Consider the following 20,975-nt stretch of genomic DNA (forward strand, 5'->3'; position numbering starts at 1 on the left):
GATGACGATAATATTCTCTAACTTAAACATACTTTTTAAAATCAAAGCACTAGATATATATTAATAGAATCTGAGGTGTCAAATTTCTGCTTAGTTTGCAGATGCTGAAAGTTATTTTGCCACTTGTACAACTGACAATACTGTGAATAGTTCTTTGGTAAGTTTTCTCATTTAAGCATTGTATTGCTGTATGGCAATATTTATTCATTTTTTTTCCAAATTAATACTAAAATAAAAATAGATCCAAAAAAGATATTTTGTAGGTTTAAACAAAAGCTGATTAAACATGATGAAGAGAACCATAGTAACAAATATTTCTGATTTGCAAAGGTATTTTATATTTGACTTTGGGAAATAAGTCTTATAGTTCAAGCTTTCTTCAGTTATTTGTTTGCATAAAGCTATTTTGGTTGTTGTGTAGTGGTTAAGACATCAGACTAGAAACCAAGACTTTGTGAGTTCTATTTCCACCTGGGGCACAAAGTCAGCGGGGTGACCTTGGGCCAGTCACTTTATCTCAGCTCTAGGAAGGAGGCAATGCCAAACCACTTCTGAAAAACTTTGCTGGGAAGATTACAGGGCCTTTATTGAATGGCAGTTTTTATATAGTTAGCTGTTCCTCTCTCAACCAATACCATCAAAGTGAAAATTCAATAGGAAAGGTTTTGTTTTAATAATAATAATAATAATAATAATAATAATAATAATAATAATAATAATAGTAATAGTAATAATAATAATAATATAAAAAAATGGAAGGGACCTTGGAGGTCATCTAGTCCAACCCCCTGCTCAGGCAGGAAACCCTATACCATTTCAGACAAAAGGTTGTCCACTTTCTTCTTAAAAACTTCCAGTGTTGGAGCATTCACCGCTTCTGGAGGCAGGTTGTTCCACTGGTTAATTGTTCTAACTGTCAGGAAATGTCTCCTTAGTTCTAGGTTGCTTCTCTCTTTGGTTAGTTTCCATCCCTTGCTTCTTGTCCTGCCTTCAGGTGCTTTGGAGAATAGTTTGTTTTTGGATTGTCTTGCACTGAAATCCATACTAATTATCATATCCCTGTTGAACTATGTCTGAAAATCCAGAAAGGAGATATATTTGCAGGGATGCAAAACCAATTGGAATTTGAGGGTCACATTGTATACTAGGTGGCCTAGGCACATGTGACTACAGTCTTTATAATTAGGGACCAATTTGTTGTTATTGTACCAAAATAAATTTCTCTTATTTCTAAAAATATAAATTCATATCAAGGTTAAATAGTCAGTTGCGCGGTCATAAAATGGAACTGTGCATACCGGGAAGTTTATCAATTTACATGAAGAACATGAGGTTATATTTTTGCTTGGAGGAGGATTGCCTAGGGCCTCGTATAGAAATGAGAAGGTTGTGCTTGAAATTCTGGGTATGCCAAATAAACAGCTGATCTAAGCAGTGGGATTTTAATTCTGTTTAGTTCTGTATAGTGTTGAGTACCTTTTTGTTGCCCAGAGTTCTTGATTTTGTTTTGATAACTGTGTTACATGACTGGGAATTGGTTATGTTGCATTTCAGAGTGAACCTTTGTATGTTCCTGTAAAGTTTCATGATTTGCCAAGTGAAAAAAGTAGCAGCATTAACAGTGATGCTGAAAAAAGTAAGTACATATTTCAGAATGTTTTTTATCGCCCATGTCCACATAATGCTAGAAGTACGAAAATTCAGAGTTGATGGCTTTTGTCTTTTAGATAAATATTTTATGTACCTATATATATATTATAAATGTAAACTGAAAAAGCTTTTATAAATTCAAAAATCAAATGATGGCTTTAACCAAACATAGATTTATTAATCAAATAGTCAAATCACATTAGTTTTTGCACAAGGTAAATGATGAAATTGTGATTGATAATCCCATTCACGAAATAGGAAATATGCAAAATAATTCCTAAATGGAACATCTCAAGTTTCAATGAAATGTGAGTGAAATCGTAAGAAGAAACAGTAATTCTGAAGTTGTTTAGGACTAGAGTATATAAAAGATTTAAAATCAGACCATGTTGAATTGAAATAATCCATTTCAGGTTAAAGGTCAAATGAGCAATTTTCAGCATTTTGGAAATGTTTGCGTTCACAGATTATTTTGAATACAAAACAATTATTCTGAGGTTGAAACATTTCTAGAATGATCTGTGATGCCTGTTGCAAATGATGGTTTCATATGCAAGATAACTTGTTTTGATTTCAAATGAAACATTTCTAATCTGAAATGGTTTGAATTCAGAATATTTTGCATAAAATTACTTAGCACTGAGAATACCATCATTTACTATCGTACAATGCTAGCCATTCAAAATACTTCCGATGGAAAAGCAAGCTATAGATTTATACAATTCAGTTTGTATTTATTACACAAATAATATTTTGTTTATGCAAAGTTAGCGCTGTTAAATAACAGGACATGTGCAATATGGTGTTATTTTAATTTATCTGTCTTAGAGGAATTAAATTTGAATATATACTGTGCATGAAATTAAAAGATGTTTAGTTGTCCTATTCCTATTTCTTTAGAAAATAAGAATCTAGAACTAGAAAGAATATTTTTCACATTTGGTATACCTAGTGAGTTATGTAGGTCTTTGGCTGAATTAACCACAAGATGGTGTAAAAACCATGCCATTCTTAAAACCAAAGGTACAATGTTAAATGCATGAATCAGATTTTAAATACCGAATTCATGAAAAATACATTCTTGTTGAAAGCAAATCAGTTATTCTAAATTAAGGAATTCCGACTTGTTCTTTAAATAAATACAATTGGTACAAATCAAAATCTCCTACAGTAAAATCTGCAGTCCCAGCTTCTCTTGTCTGTATAATAATCAATTCATGCTGCTGATATAAGCCTTTAAACATGGGGAGGAACCTTATCTTGCTGATTGTTTTTCTGTTTCAGTCTAATACACAAAATGACCTGCACCATTTTTTTCCCTACCTAAAGCTCCCAAAAAACCACGTGTAAGATTCAGTAACATTATGGAGATTCGACAACTCCCAGCAAATCATGCACTGGAAGCAAAGCTGTCTCGTATGTCTTACCCAACAGTTAAAGAGCAGGATTCAATATTAAAAGCTGTAGGGAAGCTTACTGCACCTCAAGTAGCCAAAATCAGCTTTTTCTTTTGCTTTGTGGTACGTCATCTATTTTTAATTATTGCAGGGTATAAATTGAGTCTTTTAACTCTGGTATATTTGCTTAATAGAAGATAAATCATTTGGGGTATCAACTATTTAACCTTGTTCATATCATTTAGGGAACTGCATAATTTTGAGTTATCCCCTAATTGATTTAAAGACAATTAATGGATCTGACAATTTTAATGAGCAAAAGCTTCTATTCATTGTGGGAAAAGATATCTATATTTTATGTTTTCACTCTTCTTGCAGTAATTCCCTCAAACAAACACTTTAATGAGTATTTGTTATTCATTTGTAATTCTGTTATCTCAAATTTCCTATCATCCATCAGACATCAAAACTTGGAGATATATTTTCCTTGCCTCCATTAGTATAAAAATGACAAAATTCCATGGTTAATTTTCCAAAACTGTTCTAGATTCATTAATCCTCACATGGCATTTTGAGTCGGGAAGTAGTGCATTTCTAGATCTTAGAATGTATTTGTCATTGATATGTACGTACATTCCATTAATTTCAGTCATCACAAAATGTATATATATCAAAGCAAAACATCCGATGTTAGCAGCAGTTATATTCTAGCATTGAGATATATATCTGCAAATTTAAGTTGCCTGTAAATTCACTCTGATGTCAGAAAATTTGTTCAGCAATTTGGAAAAAGGAAATGTGTTTTTTCCCAGTTCTTGAAAAATTAAACTTTCCAGCAGTTACATTTCCTCTTTTAGTGGCTTTAATCCAGGAAACAAGTTAATTTCTATCAAATTAGCCATGATTGTCCTATTTGTTACAAAGGTTTGAACTTCATTAATTGGACTTTAACTGAATGGTTTTATGAATATGTAATTAACTTTGTCTGATTTGAAGTCAACATGTTGGCATTTTCATGTTCCAGTCAGTTTATGATTGCTATCATTCAGAGCATTTCATACACAAAAATATAGCAAAATAGCTGTCTAATCTAGATGTATATTTACAATTACTATTATTTTACAGCAGGCATTTGCAGCCATGTATAATACATATTGTTAGTATTTTCATAAACTATTCTGGAGGCAGGAGGAAATTTTCCCCATTCACAAATGGGGAAAAAAATAACATAGTGATATAGCGTAAAGCTACTTGCCACCCACTTCTAGCCGCTGTACCTCCTAATTATCACCTCTCCGTAATGTTCTCTGAGTTTGGTTGTTTGCTTGCAGACTAATGTCATTATCCATGTTAGTGAATATGAGGTTTTCTCCATGTTCATATGCAGTAGCTTGCCCTGTTAATGTTGGTGGGGGTGTTGTTTTCTTCTTGGTATTTCCTTGACTAGGGTATTGTTTTCTGCATGATTGTTTGTCCGATTTAATCCCTTCTTGGGTATTGGTTGATGGAGTGGTTTCTTCTTAGCTTTTTTTATTCTCTGTTTTGAATGATGTGTAAACGTGGTTTACCTCTATGTGTCTATTGTTGGTTGATTTGTTTGATGCCAAGTTTCCAGGGATTCTATAATATTTATGGATTTATCTTGGTCTAGGATGCTCACAGTTTCCAAGTTGAAAGTACAGTTGAATCTATCCGTGGGTTGGGAGATTAAGGAGTTTTCATCATATCTTCTGGCTGCTAGCTGGTGTTCATGGCTCTGTTCTGTTAGTTTTCTGCCTAACTATCCTACATAGTGGCTGTTACAATCCTTATACTGTATGTTGTAGATGCGTCCTGGTTTTTACTTCTTGGGCTACTGGGTCTTTTGGTTTATATAAGATGTTTTGGATGCTTTAGTTACTGTATATAAACAGCATATACTATATCATCATCATCACCATTATTTTAGCCATTGTTGTCTATCCACCGCAGGATGAAGGCCTCTTCTGAATGTTTCCAACCTATACAGTCCTCAGCTTTCTTTTATAAGGAGGGAGCAAACCCTCATTTACTAGCACTGATGATGTTACCTAGTAGCTCCAAGCAAACAAACAAACTCAGTACCAAAGAATCCTCAAGTTCAGGATTACTTCCTGAGCTACTTATATTCTCTTTTATTGCTACTTCTCCTTCCCTTTGTCATTTTTTTCTGAGCAGGTCAGCACCACTAGCAAATAAAACAATGGGCTGCAGCCAGCTACTTGTTATTATTTTCAAAGGATGGCTATTTTCTCAGGACCCTTTAGGGCTAATAAGTATACATGCAAGTGGATATGATGTTGGAGACTGGTGCTTTGCTAATCATGTGCTAGTTTCCTATTATTTTTTTAAAAATGTATTTCAAAGCAAGTTACAAAAGGGAAGAGAGACTAGAGGTTCCAAGACTGGTGTCAACAGATATACTCGAGGCAGGGAAGCTTAGCCAGATATTTCTGTTTGTGTTATAATTGCCTAATCCGTTCTTTCTAAATCATTGAAGAGGAAGTTGATCAAAAAGGCTTTATTCTACCTCTTCTAGTTTAAAAAAAACCCATAAAAGAACCCCTTTCCATTTTTCTAGCAAATGCTTAGAAGAAGCAAATGGCTTTTCCGCTCAGTTTCAATCTGTGGCTTGGGGGTGGGGGAGGAGAGAGAGGAAGGAAGGAAGGAAGGAAGGAAGGAAGGAAGGAAGGAAGGAAGGAAGGAAGGAAGGAAGTCTTTGAAGCTGCTATAAGAGGTGGTGAGGACCACTGCAACTGAGTGCATGGCAGTATAATCATGCAGGTACCTAATTGGCCTGCTAGCTAAGTGCAGGAAGCATACTAGTAGTGATGGCATCCAGGAAAATACAGAGCTCTGGGGTGATGTGAAAGATCTCCCCGTGTTCTTTAAGGCAAACAACAGGAAGGCCTTGAAATGCTTAGGGAAATGAAAGAAGCAAAGAGGTCTTCAGCCCCTCTCCAACTCCTGCAGCATTGTGAACAAAGAGGAACAGAAGTAAGCAGAGCCTGAAGAACCAGATAACACCAACTGCAGTGACCCTCTTCCATCCTCCCATCAAACAAGGAATTGGGCAGCATCAATTGCAGCAATTTTAAATGTCACCAGGAGACACTTACAAAGATGATCTTTTGGCAGATGGATCTGGACTAAGTGCCAGCAGCAGTGACCTCGATGGTAGCTAGAAGCCTCATAACACCAAGAAAAGCTGGCAGCAGCAGTAAAAACACGCGATTCAATATTCCTTGTAACATTGTTAAGTTAGTGACAGAAGAATTGAGAAACTTTAGACAGTGTGTCAGAGGAATAGGAAGTGAACCCTGATAAATCATAGGAGAAACAAGCCAGTTTTTAGGGTCGGTAATGCTTAGGACCCTGAAGACAGATTTCTGTTGGGTCCAATATATCTACGTAGAAATGGCCAACACCAACATTCCCATGGGTAATTTTCATGAATTTTACACAGCACTAAATATGCTCATGACATCTCTTCAGAGAAGCTAGAAGAAAGGGAAGCTTGGCAACCTGAATTCCTCAAGATCATCAAATGTTTTCGATTATTATTTTCCCAAGAAGAGGAAAATGAAACACTCATGGATTCTACAGAGCACAGAAAGTACACAACATTAAAATAAAGCAAAGGACTGAATATATGGATGACAGATCTTTTCCTAGAAATACAAAGGACACCAAATGTGTCAAGGCCCAATTCATTATCAGCTTTTCAGGTTTGGCAGTGGAATCCATCTTAATATCCAGATGCTCAGGCACCATCTATGTCTACCAAGTGATTTGGTGCACTAATGATGAGATTCTGGAGTTTCTAGCATGAGGGTACAAATGTATTGTGTAGACCAGGGGTCCCCAACCCACAGTCTGTGGACCAGTACCGGGCCGCGGCATGCCAGCAACCGGTCCGCACAAGCAAGCAAAGCCCCGATCTGTGGGATGCAGGCAGCACATGAAACCACGCCCCCTTTGGTCCGCAAAACACCCTCTCTCCACGGAACTGGTCCCTGGTGCCCAAAAGGTTGGGGGCCTTTGGTGTAGACAAGTAATTTACCTTATGTTCTGTTCAGCAAATGACATCTCTGTCTTGCCACATTCAGATACCCCACTTCTTCAAAGATCCAAGCCTACCCTGTGTTTATCCTCTATTGCACAGGTGTCAAACTCACGCCGTCACGTGATGTGTCGCGACATATTGTCAATTTTTCCCCATTGCCGGCAATGGGTGAGCGTGGTTTTGGTGTTACACATCCGTCCCGTGGGCCGGCAGTTTGACAACCTTGCTCTATTGGGATATTATGGGAATTGTTATTGTTTCCTGTGATAAGTCTATAATGCTGGGGAAATTGGAAGAAAAGAGAAGAAGAGGATGACAGCAGCAAAGTGATGGACTTGATTATGACAGCATCAAATACACCATTAAGAGTCCCAAAAGGTTGAGAACAGTTCTTGTAGAAAACTTAACCAATGTAGTCACTATAAATTGACACAACTTGATAGCACATTATCAGTCAAGAGTCCTAATAATATATTTGAAATGCTCCCGTGGGGTTCAGGAGGCCAGTAATCTTTTCCTTTCTTACAAAAGAGATAATTTGAGAATTGCACAATTCACTGTCAGCTTGAATGCATTGTGTTGAAATATTCTGACAGTAAGAAACAGCTTCCTTCTAGCATTGCAGCTATATCATCAAAGTAGTCTCGCTAATAGACATCTGTAAGCAAACTGCATGCATGAAATTGTCTACATTCATTAGACATTACCAGACAGACCAGTTTGCCTCAGCAGATGCTACGTTTGGTCACATGGTTTTAAAGAAGGTGCTTTAATTTTTACTCTCCCTCCCTAAGAATACTGCTGCAGTATACACTTTCGTTCTCCACTCCGTTTTTGGTGAGGAAAGTGTTGTGGAGCTTAACTGCAAATTATTCTCCAGATTCCTAAAAGATGGATTCAGCCTTCCCACCTTGCAATCAGGGACAGGAATCAGTATAAGCAACTGGAAGTCAGATTCCTCAGTGTACTGTTTACTATCAGGATGTGATAACTGATGGATATTGTCCTTTCCTACATGTCTACATTCCTCTTGTCAGTTGCAAGCAGTTGCAGGGATTATGTAGTTCAAAAAAAAGTTTTATTACAAACAGTTGAAGCCAGTGCTCTAAAGTGACTGAAGAAGGGTTTCCTTCTTGGAACAGGAAGAAGTCCTATCAGAATAGATAGACTTAACCTTTCTGTAGGGTTTCATTCTGGGATCAGAAGAGTAGTTTACAGTAAATTCAGCTTCTCCTTTTTCTTAATGCAGGTCAATTTTATTGTGTGTATGCTCTTGCTATGCTCTGAATGTAGATCATTTAAGCAATCTTTTTAAATGTTTTGCAAGGCTTTTTTCTGACTTTCAAAGCAGTTACTCAAACAAGAAATTGAATGCTATGCTAATATCTACTGTTTCATGTTCTAGTGGTTCTTGGCAAATTTCTCTTATCAAGAAGCACTTTCAGACACTCAAGTGGCGATAGTTAACATTCTGTCATCAACCTCTGGTAAGAAATAAAGATATATTCTAAAACTGTTGTCATACTTCATTCAAATGGCCTCTTTGCATATTTAAGAAAATACAGTTATCTATTCCGCATCACTTCTAATGAGGGGGAGAGTGATGTTGAAGGGTTTCTTTTTTTTGAAAAAAGACAGCCATGGGGTGAGGTAGCCCATGTCATTATTAAGAGTTCAGATTCAACAAGCCGACCTATAGAGCAGGGGTGTCAAACTGCTGGCCTGTGGGCTGGATGTGTCATGCCGAAACCGCGCCCACCCCATTTCCGACAATGGGAAAAAAAGATGCGATATGTCACAACACGTCACGTGACGTTGCGAGTTTGACACCCTTGGTCTAGAGGTTTATTCAGCAGCTCATCAGTGGGATTGTTTAAAAGCCACACTGATTATTACTGAGCAATGATTCCCATATTGAGATGGCAGTAACGGTAAAGGCGTGTGTCTATGTGATTATTACAATTTCTGCAATATTTGCTTTTGCTGAATAAGCGTTGGGACATAAGAAAAAGGAACAGGGCAACATACAGTATTAAGAAAACATTTTTGCATAAATTTGAATATATTAGTATTTTGTTTGTTTGTTTATCAAATGTATTGGCTGCCCATTTTACCACAGTGTAAGATTTATATGCTGCTAAACTGTAATCACCTCCTGGTGGTATACAGCAAAATAAAGCCAAAGGTCTACAAAATCAGCAGATCAAAATAAAGTCAGTAAATAGAAAGCAATTAAATAATTAACAGTTAAAGTGTTCAGAGTTAGTAGTGAAACAATTAACAAATCAAATCCAGTTCCAGGTGTCACTCAGTCTCCAAAAAGTATTGTAAAAGACTATAGTTTTCATACTTTTCCAAAAGCCAACATTTGTAAATGAGATAAATAAAAATAATAAAGCTTTGTTAAGTAAAAGTTAACTTCATTTCATTTCTTTCTGCAACAAATATATATGAATCGGAGACATACCATTTTAAAAAAAGTATTGTTATTTTAACTTTACTTAAAGAAATGCTACTAGTATTTTGTTCTAATAAAATAAAATGACTAAGAAATCTAATATAATATGTTTGTTGTAACAGATTTTACATTGTAATTTCACTTAGGCCCAATATTAACTTAATCTGGATCTAACCATTATCTTTTGATTATTATGTTTTCAGAGTATTCTTTTGTTGTTTTCACAGGATTATTTACCGTAATCCTTGCTGCAGTATTTCCAAGTAATAGCGGAGATAGATTTACCCTCTCAAAATTGTTAGCTGTCATTTTAAGGTAGGAATATAGACTCCTTAATCTTCAATTTTCTTTTCCCCAACAGGCTTGAGTTTTCTTATGTTCTTCTAGATAGTTGGATTTAGTAGTGGAGATTTTGTTACTATTTTTAGATACAGCTAGTTGTATACAGCTACATGAAAAATTATTGAAAGTAATTTACAGAATGTGCTAGAAATACTGCTTCTGTATTGCCACTGCCCTGCTAAAGGGGCCGTGTCTCACCTGCATTATGAGCCATCTGAGTTTTGTTAGTTTAATATCACCAAGTGAACTTCTTAAAGCAGATAATTTTGTGAAGGTTAAGTTCGCATGTGATATTAAACTATGGTTTCATATTTACTAACCATGTTTTATGGAATAAACTATGGTGGCTGGATTCATACAATACACAAATTAAAACCAAATACAAGTAGTCTTCACTTACTAACCGCAATTGTGACTGACAACTCTGTTGCTAAGCAATATGGATGCAAAGTGAAAGATCAAGTGACCATGCCAATTTATGTTAGTTCCAGCTGTAGCTGGTAAGCAAATCACCCTCAGAATGATGTCACATGACCGTGACTTGTGACTTCCTGCCGGCTTCCCCACTGATTTTGCTTGTCAGATGCTGGCCTTGAAGGCTACAAATGGTGATATATGACCATGGGAGACTGATAGTTGTAAATGCGCACCCATTGCCAAGGGCCTGACTTGGAGTCTTGTAATTATGGGGATACTGAGATTTGCCACAACTTCAAGGACCTGTTATAAATCTTTTTCAGTGCTGTCGTAACTTTGAAGAGTCATTGAATGAGTGAACAGTAAGCAAGGACTATCTGTAAACCATACTGTGCAAACAAGGCCATGATTTGGATACCTATGTAAATTTTTGTTGGTTGGAATCATATTCTTTTTGTTGGTTGGAATCATATTCATGCACATCACTCTAAGCATGGTTTGTTTTAAGCTAGCTATACTGGCTAGGACAGGGGTAGGCTGGGCTAGGATCTCATATCTGGCTCATCAATTTCGGTTTAATGTGAAAAACCTGTGACTTGTTGGAAAAACAACAGTGATCTAATTTCAACAATGATAAATATAGAGGTAGACCTCCACTTAACAACCATTGATTTATTGATTTTTGAAGTTACAACGGCACTGAAATAGTGACTTATGACTGGTTTTCACACATACAACTGTTGCAGCATCCCCATGGTCATGTGATCAGAATTCAGGTACTTGGCAACCGGCATGCATTTACGATGGTTGCAGCATCCCGGGGTCATGTGATCACCATTAGTAACCTTTCCAGCTGGCTTCTAACAAGCAAAGCAAATGGGGGAAGCTGGATTTGCTCAACCACCACATGATTCACTTACCAACTGCAGTGGTTCGCTTAACAACTGTGGCAAAGAAGGACATAAAATGGGGCAAAGCTCACTTAACAACTGCCTTGCTTAACAGTGGTCTCAGTTGTATTCGTAAGTTGAGGGCTACATTGATTTAATGTAATGATTACATTTAATCATGTAATACATTGATTACATACTCTCTACAATTAAATCATGGGATTGATTTAAAATGGGCTGTGAATCCAGTCCCAGGGAGCAAAAGCGATGTGATCTCACCAGAAGAGGAATGTAGAAGAGCAGAGTTCATAATCCTAGGCTTGTTTGTGCACCATAACACGTTCACATTGCTTAATGTTATCCCCTCCCACCAATCATCCCAGGCATTCATTTATTGCAGACAGTAATCTCTAGCAAATCAAAAAGAGTTGAAATCGTAGAGGAATTTGAAACTTTGCAAACATGAATGCTCCACCTTACTCTATTTCACCCATATTTGCACTAAACCTCCTGATGGGCACCTATCAGAAGTGGTGAGGGAAAAGATATATCCGTTACCCCTTATTCTAGATTACGCTGGGCAAAGTTCTGTGAAGAGCCTCCTGCCATGCAGGTGATGTGATCCTCTTCATGGAAGCAAAATGTCTGTGCAATTTTCTTCAGTGAGGCACTCTGTGTGACCTGGGTGTTTTCCTCTTTGCAGTATGACTCTTGCAGCTTTGCAAAGGCTGATCAAAGCTGGAGGAGTCACCTCTGCAAACACTGCAGTGAGGCAAATCCGCAAAGCGGAGCAGAGGGAAGCAACGTGGTAGTTTTTTTTTTTTTCACTTGGTTTTTAGGGCCACATTGATTTGTAAAGCAGGTCCTGGTTGGGAGTGTGGCGCTTGGACCTTCATGGAAGGGAAACACTCCTTCAAAACTTTTGCACAGCTTGCTTTGTGTGCGCTTGACTCCTCCTAGAGAGCACTATGGAAAAAAGTGATCGCCTTAATAATGAGGCGCACCCATTGTGCTTCTGTAAGGTTTCTATGTTCGACTTTAATTTTTTCCCCAAAGCAGGAAAAAAAACCTGTCCCAATATAAATACTAGTGCCATGTCCTCTGTGGCACATGGAAACAGAATCAGAGCAACCGAGCTCAGCCGTCAACTCTTAAATGTATAGTCATTTGGTTCGTAAACCATGATTTATCACTGATGGTATATGGATTGATGGTCTATTCAAATAAGCCATAATTAGTTTCACATGGTGTATGAACTCACCCCCTGAGAAGTGGCTATTCCCAAGCCTAGTTTGTTATTTATAGGGAAATATTCATCTCATCCCCCCCCCCCCTTTTCTTCTTGTCTTGACGTGCTGTGCTTGGGGATGACTTCTGCTAATCTATAATCTTCCTTTCTACTTCTCCAGGTCATTATACTTGCAAAGAAATGTTGTTCTTTTTCCTTTAAAATACTCTTTTTTCCGTAATGTTAAGAAAATTCGCTATTTAGTCCATGTAAATTATACATAATTTCGAGGACCATTGAAATACAACAATACGTGGTATTAAGGCAATTATAAACACTCTTTATTGTTAACTCTTTCCATACAAACTGTTTGACTAAATTAACTAGAATATAATGCTTTCTTTCTAAAATAGCATTGGAGGTGTTGTTCTTGTGAATTTGTCTGGATCTGAGAAATCCGCAGGAAGAGATACAATAGGTATTTTTTTTAATTCTTCACAATAACTTGAAGTGCTTGAGGAATATTGCTTTATGTTTTTATTCAAAAAAAATGACAAAAATACATAAAGAGTAGAAAGTTAATTGTAATAGCTGAATCTATAGTGATATTTGTATGCCATTATGAGGAGTAAGAGGCAAAAATGCCTCTGAATAAATAAATGTATATAGAAGAGTATTCATTTTGAAAGAATTGCGGTTTTTTTTTTAAAAAATGTGAAATAATTTGCTGCAGGATCCTACCATTTTTCTAATGTTGCATAAATTATTTATTTGAATAAAAATACCTTTAATAGCCTGTTAAACAAATAGATTACATTTAATTAATCCAGTGGCAATGCCTTGCTTTCTTATTTACAGGATCTCTCTGGTCTCTGATGGGAGCTATGCTGTATGCAATCTATATAGTTATGATAAAACGAAAAGTTGACAGAGAAGATAAACTCGATATTCCAATGTTTTTTGGTAAGAACGAATTTTAAGACATCTTTTTTTCAATTTAGGATTGAATCTTGAACTTGATAATTTAGGTTCTGCAAAGTATACTTTGCGATGTAAGACTAACCCTTTGTTATGTGATCTGTTTGTTTATTCTGTTCCTGCAGGTTTTGTTGGCTTGTTTAACTTGCTGTTGCTTTGGCCAGGCTTCTTCCTACTCCATTATACTGGATTTGAGGTCTTTGAATTTCCCAATAAATTAACCCTAATGTGCATAGTCATTAATGGCCTTGTTGGAACTGTCCTGTCTGAATTCCTCTGGTTGTGGTATGTTTGTTGCTTTGATTATTAGGTTTCTTAACAACAATCTATATACTATAAGGCCAACAGATGAAATTGTTTTTTCCATAATGTATGTTTTGGAGACTGCTGTCTTTACCAAGTATTGATTATGACACAATACTGTGTATTGAAGAGCATCATTCCCTTCATCCTCTGTTGCCATCCCCCCAGACCAATGCTGCTTATTAAATATTAAAAGCTAGAATGTGGTTTTACATATCATGGTACGTACATCATGTTTTAAAAAGCCTTTACAGTTGGACCCACAAATTATGGCCACAATTTGGTTAACAAGATATTAAGGCTGAGTTAGCACATCAAACTATATTAATGTACTACTAATACAATGTGTATTGTAATGGTTTCAGTAGCCATCACAACATAAGACATGATATGACATGTGGCTGCTTGTCCAGACTTAGTGGATATTAATTTCAGGTGATTGTTTGGGATTGACCCTAGAATGCTAGTGTACGGTTTTGAAATTTGTGCATTTCTCAACAAATCTAAGGCTATAGGGACACCACAAATGAAGCCAAATTACATCAACTTAATAATAGCAGGTGCAACTTTATTGCCAATTCTTTGCTTGGAGAAGATAGCTGGCCATAGATGAATGGCAACAGAAGAGAAGGAGAAGTTTATCCATAATTGAAAGAGCAAAGTTCTATCTGCATGTGCATGTTTTTTAAACAGAACCATTATGTCTAGACATATCTTACAAACATTTTCTAATTAGTTTGAATTGATTCCTTAAAATCAAATTATGGATATTCACATTTGGAGGATAAGGCTGTGTAAGTGTTGCTATCTCTGCATGTAGATGACTTAGTCTTTCACCAGATTGTCATTCAATCAGTAAATGGTGAAAATCTTTATACCGGTATATGAATTGCTATAAAGATAAGAACAATATATCTTTGGCATAATACCTTAGCCTGAGTCTGAAGAAATTTTTCAGAGCCAAATGAGATAGATAGACCGAGTGACCGACCGACCGACAGACAGACAGAGACAGACAGATGTAGTTCTTGTTTAACAACTGCCTCATTTAGCAACCACTCGTCGTTTTGAAAAAATAACTTTGTGGCCAGTCCTCTCATTTATGACCCTTGCCAATCTGTAAATCAAAGGAAAGCTGAAATAAGGTCATAAGCACAGTTGCAGTTTCACTTAGTGACCACTTTACTTAACAACTAAGTTGCTGGTCCCAATTGTGGTTGCTAAATGAGGAGTGCCTCTTTGAAACATGTCAGTGTATGTTAGCAGCAATTACAGATAGCAAGTACACTTTTTGGAATCAGTTATTCTAGATGCGTAACATTAGACTTCATTAACTACATCTGAAAATCTTGAGGTTTAGCGGTGGAGGTAGTTACCCTTTGACTTCTTTGACAGGTTGCACTAAGCCAGTGTTTCTCAACCTTGACAATTTTAAGGCATGTGGATTTCAACTCCCAGAATTCCACAGCCAGCATTGCTGGCTGTGGAATTCTGGGAGTTGAAGTCCACATGCCTTAAAATTGTCAAGGTTGAGAAACACTGCACTAAGCCCTGATATGACACATGTGTAGCAAATTAACATATATGATATGCAAATAAAGTTGTTAAACAGAAATACATGGTAGGACTAGAGAAATCTGATCAATAAAGTAAGACGGAAATTATGAGTTTCCTAAGTACAACTAGACCAAGTACCTACAAATTCTGCAAAACTCTGGTATACACTTGTGAAATTTGTTTCTGTGCCTCTATTTTTTTTTAAGTCTTTGTATTTTAACATTTTTCCAGGGGCTGCTTTCTTACCTCATCATTGATAGGAACACTTGCCCTGAGCCTTACAATACCTCTGTCCATAATTGCTGACATATGCATGCAAAAGGTAATTCAAATTGTATTAAAGGCAGTGGTAAATATTACAGAAAGTTCCAGTAGAAATTTTTAAAATTCAAATTTTTTAAAATTAAAAACCAAATTAACTTTCTTATATTTTAAATTTAAGAAAATCTTAAAAATTCCTAATGGAATCTTCATGAACAAAAAAGAGTTTTAATGCTGTTGCAAAAATAAATGTATTTAATTGTAGACAATAGGATTTTGCCCATCAAAAGCTTTTAATGCTGTTGTTGCTGTTCTTGTTATTATTTTATCCTATCCTTTTATATATAATTTGAGGCAGTGAACATACTTAATAATCCTGCCTCCTATTTTCTCTCACAACAGTCCTGTAAAGTGATTTGGGCTGTGAGTGAGTGACTGGCCTGAAGTGACCCTGTCAGTTTTCATGTTTAAAAGAAGCCTAGAACTCACAGTCTCCCATTTTCCAAACTGGCATATTAACTACTACACCAAATTGACTCCCCATTCATATAAAGCACAGGTGTTTGCAAGCAACAAAAACACTACAACACAAATCCACTGTTTTCAGAAAGCCTCAGATAGATGCCCATAGTGTTCATTGTAAGTTCCCCAAATGAATTATTTTACTAAATAGAGTGTTATCTCCCCCTTGTGGTGTCTTGCTTCAGGAATCAGAATAAGGCAGGATGTAATGGTAGTTGCAGTCAGTTGTGTGCTAATTCAGGGGTCCCCAACCTGTGGGCCATGGTCCACTACCGGACTGTGGCCTGTTCGCAACCGGGCCAGGTGAGTGGTGGGCTGGTGTATGTCCATCCCCACTTGTATGAGTGGTGCCTCAAAGCTTCTCTCGTGTGAGTGGAGCTGCACATTCACATGTGCCGACCCACCACTCATGGGGCCCAGTTCCCCTCTCCCTCCCCCCCGGCCGGGCCACCAAGCTGCAAAGGTTGGGGACTGCTGTGCTAATTCATTCATTTATTAACTATTTATTTTATTTTTATCCTACCTATTATTTATATAAATATCTCAAGGTGGCAAGCATATCCAACGCACCTATTTTCTCTACAACGACCCTGTGAAGGTGGGTTGGGCCGAGAGAGAGTGTGATTGGCCCAAAGCCACTCAGCTGGCTTTCATTTAAGCCAGTAATTGTTACATCAAGAACATAAATTTAATATATACTGTACTTATAGAGTAGGAGGGATTTTACTGAATTTAGACTATTATTTTCATATAAAAGTTATTAGATAGGAACGTGTTTTTAAAAAGAAAATTTCAACAGGAAATTTCCAGGAAAGCAAAGAAGCAAAAGCCTCAGTTACTGAATCACTGAAATATCTTACTAGCAACAGTAGAAATATCATCTGTTCTCCATATTTATTTCTAATGTTGGTAAAATTTGCCCTCACTGTGACACTTTCACTCTAAAGTGAGATATTTCATAGATAGTGTGAAATTAGCATTTAATGCAGCTGTCAGTTTTAACTGTCAGCTATAGCCTTGGTTGATGTCTAAGTTACTCACATAGTTCTGCCTCTTAAATTAAAGGATTCACACTTTATCTGGTGTCCTTTCCTGAAATGTTTCTCATCCCAAGTATGAGATTATTTTATCTTGCAGGCTTTATTCATTTCTACCCCTTTAACCATCCAAACTGTAAAGTTCATCCATTGCCAAAACAGATCAAACATTTCTAGCTGTAAAGATCTGCATAGCTGTTTCAGGAACTTGAAATGTGTAACTAATTTAGAAGAACCACCAAAGAAGTATGACCCCCCCCTTTTGTGGAAAGCAGCCTCATCCTTTTCCGCATTTGATTTCATTTGAATGAACACCATATTTCATCATTAGAGAAACACCCCAGAGAGCCATATGCTTCTATACTCTTTCTTTCTTCTGATACAACTGCAGAGAGCTGAGAGAAACCCATTGTTGGGTGAATTCAAATTAAACACACAATGAAAAATGTTTCAACTCTCTGTTTAACAGTAGGGCATGAGGAGTGGGAAGCATGTGACTACAAGCATCAACCATAGCCAAGGTTGATGTCATGATGGAGCTTAAGACTCCAGATTGGATAGACATTACTGTAATCAAGATTTACTTAAGATTCTGGCTAAATATTCCTCTCATGTTCCCTTTTCCTTCCAGCTACCTGCTGCCCTCCAAATGTCTCTTTCCTGACCCAAATTTGTGGGATATTTGTCTTTCCATTAACCTACTTTTACTCTTGATAAAATATCAAATTGATCTTTTAATTTCAGGTCCAGTTTTCTTGGTTATTTTTTGCAGGGGCAATCCCTGTATTTTTTTCCTTTTTCATTGCAACACTTTTATGTCACTACAACAACTGGGATCCAGTAATGGTGGGAATTAGAAGAGTTTTTGTATTTATCTGCCGAAAACATCGTATTCAGAGGTAGGGTGATTTATTTGCTTCTTTCCCATCCACTTCATCTTTCTTCCCTTAATTTTTCAACTACGTCTTTACTGTATCTTAGTTTCTACCACAAATCATTTCAAAATGAAATTTATAGAGATCTTTCTGAACTTTGCAGGATCTGGTTTTAAAACTGCCTGAATGATATGCTTTCCTTCTAACTTGACCTAAATATTTGAACATTGAATATCTTATTATTATAATTATTTTCAGTAGTATTTTGAGGTGTTATTATAAGAAACATTCTTTTCTTGACATCATTCTAGAGAGTTCTGTTTTTAGTCGTTTAAATGAACTTGCTTGAATAATTAGTATAAGAGAAGCTCTCAGTATTACTCCGATTGCTACAAAATGTTAAGTCCAGTATTGCTTGTCCTTAACAATTTCTTATGGGAGATGTAAAGTAATATTTATCCCATTGATATAGATGTGTTCTTTACAACATAATATTACGGATAAATTTTAAAAGTCTCACAAGTCTGTAACGTCTTATAGAACATCTGAAGAAAGCGAACAGTGTGAAAGTCTCATTGCAGTTCATAATGTTTCCCAAGAAGATGGAGAATGTGGTTGTTCTTAGGCAACAGGTACGTAATTGTAAATTAACTTCACCCTGTGCTAACAGAGAAACATGCTAATATATTGACCTGGAATGAGTCCCTCCTTTTAGTTCAAGCCTAGCTGAAGGCCAGTCCTTCCCAGCCCCATTTTAGAGGACTCATAAACAATATCTTTAATCTTGATGAGAATCTTATTACAAAATAGTTTTATAATTAAATAAAATAAAAGGAAATAATTGCTCATTACAGTGCTAAGTAACCATGCCAAATATTTTAATTTCCATGGTGCAAGTCAAGTCATATGCGGAAAAAGTACCTTCCATTTTCAAGACACGGACTAAAATACTGAGCAGGATGGTATACATGCTTGCATCCTGGGAATCAGTTAATCATCAGTAACAAGTTTAATTATTATAGATTAGACTATCTTATCAAAGAAATGTATACTGTGATATAAGAGCATTAATGATATGTTTTCCCATTTTTTTTAAATAGCGTAAAATGTCATGAAAACTCAGCGAAGAGACAATCACTTGGAAAGTCCTCTTGGAATCATGTTTCAGTACCTCTTCTGAATCTTTAAATGTTTCAGTTCTTTTGAAACTTAAAAATATACAGATTCTTTTTCAGTTTCCAGTATTTAACCAGTTAGAGGAAATGCCAATCCTTTACGAAAACCAGCTTGCCTTATAGAACTCAGCTGGTGAAATTACTTGACAAATCAAAGAGAATGCTGTTCTAATGATTTTCTTTTTTAAAAAAGAAAACATATTTTTGTTGAGTGCTGGATATTTTTACAAATACTTTTCATCTTCTGTAAAAAGTCATAATTTTGTAAAAAATTTCAAATGGAAAGATAAAACACCAGTTTACCTGTAATAGGTACGAATTATCATTTTGTGATGTATAAACTCTACTTGAATAATGAAAAAAAAAAACAATTTATTGAATAACTTTATTATTGCAGAAGTTATTGTGGCTTTCAAATATTATACATATCTTCATATATATGAAAGCGTTGGTAATCATTTGGGTGCCTTGTGATATCTATTATGTCATAATAAATTCAAGATTTTAAAAAATAATGTACAAAGATAGTTATAAGTACTGTCTCACTTTTGTAGATAAAACTTCTTCATAATACGTTACTATTTGCTTCATAGACTTTTTACACATTTTCAAATTAAATCCGCATTCCATTGAAAACAATAGATTTTTGGGTAGAAGGCAAAATAGATCAGTTTTGCATCTGTGGAATATGGGCTAATGATGTATGGCTGAAAACTGTGGGATTCAAAGCAAAGAGGTGAAATCTAGAGCCAGGTTCTTACACCTAATTGATTTTCTTACACATTGGATATGTCAAGATTCCGTGACTTAATGATAGAAACATTTTGAATTGAGGCAGTTTGTAAATCAGCTTTATTGCTTTTAGGAAACAGTTTAACAAAAAAGAAAATACAGGTAGTGACCTCGAGAATTTCCATTGCTTCATGATGCAGTCATCAATTGTGATGTCACACAACTGCATTGCTTAATGACAGCAATCCTGGCTGTCCAGGATGGCATTGCAATCCTAGGACTGTTCCGATCATTAAGCGAGGACTTTACGTAACCACGAAGTGGCAAAAGATGGGAATCCCAGGCAGGTGGGCTGAAGGGAGTACACTAAGGAGGGCAGGCAGGCCAGTACAACAGGGAGGTGTGAAGGGCAGGCAACTGGATGCTGGGGCCCTACTGGGAAAGGAGGTGGCCAAAGCGGCAAGTCCTCTGTGTCATGTATCACTACTGGCCAGGGCTATCCTTCCACTGGACAGCAAGGTGGGGATGTTTCTATGGGGCTTCCTTCAGGCATGGCCAGGATATCTGGTGGTGATTCCTAACAGCTCCTCAGCCAAGGGCTTCTTACATGGCAAGGCAGCTGAAGGAATAGGGGCAGGCAGCAAGGGTGGTTGTAAATGTGAACCAGCCCAAATGGTGTTCACATGACTTCAGGTGTCCTGTGATGGTCGGAACTTGGAAGAGTGGTCATAATTCCATTTTTTCAGTGCCACTGTAATTTTGAATGGTTGCTAACAAATAGATGTAACTCGAGGATTACCCTACAGCATGCTGATTGAAACAGGGAAAGAACAAAACTATTCCTTAACAACTATAGAAGTCCCCCCCCCCCGAATAAATGTGATTGTTTTAAAATGGAAAATACGTATAGACCATTCAATTGGAACAAGTTGCAAAAGTCAATTGAATTTTATCTGCATAAAAGTAGTTCTTGTTTAGCAACCACAACTGGGATTGACAACATGGTCATTAAAGCGAAGTGGTCACTAAGTTGAAACTTCAAATCTGCTTTATTTTACAGATTTGCAAG

At 36.5% G+C, this 20,975-nt stretch overlaps 1 protein-coding gene across 2 annotated transcripts in view; it reads left to right on the forward strand.

The window, feature by feature from the left end:
- SLC35F5 (solute carrier family 35 member F5) overlaps window positions 1–19,551 on the forward strand; it is a 35,890-nt gene extending 16,339 nt beyond the window's left edge. For both annotated transcript variants that reach the window (XM_015827706.1, XM_015827778.1), the window contains 11 exons: window positions 1,555–1,636; window positions 2,980–3,170; window positions 8,537–8,618; window positions 9,817–9,904; window positions 12,880–12,944; window positions 13,325–13,429; window positions 13,570–13,729; window positions 15,536–15,626; window positions 17,869–18,023; window positions 18,540–18,631; window positions 19,100–19,551. In XM_015827706.1, coding sequence (XP_015683192.1) covers window positions 1,555–1,636; window positions 2,980–3,170; window positions 8,537–8,618; window positions 9,817–9,904; window positions 12,880–12,944; window positions 13,325–13,429; window positions 13,570–13,729; window positions 15,536–15,626; window positions 17,869–18,023; window positions 18,540–18,624 — 1,104 coding nt within the window. In that variant the 3' untranslated portion in view covers window positions 18,625–18,631; window positions 19,100–19,551. The remainder of the gene's footprint in view (window positions 1–1,554; window positions 1,637–2,979; window positions 3,171–8,536; window positions 8,619–9,816; window positions 9,905–12,879; window positions 12,945–13,324; window positions 13,430–13,569; window positions 13,730–15,535; window positions 15,627–17,868; window positions 18,024–18,539; window positions 18,632–19,099) is intronic.
- Window positions 19,552–20,975: the final 1,424 nt, after the last annotated feature.

Source organism: Protobothrops mucrosquamatus, unplaced genomic scaffold (genome assembly GCF_001527695.2).
Source record: "Protobothrops mucrosquamatus isolate PMUCROS unplaced genomic scaffold, P.Mucros_1.0 scaffold_14, whole genome shotgun sequence".
Taxonomy (NCBI): domain Eukaryota; kingdom Metazoa; phylum Chordata; class Lepidosauria; order Squamata; family Viperidae; genus Protobothrops; species Protobothrops mucrosquamatus.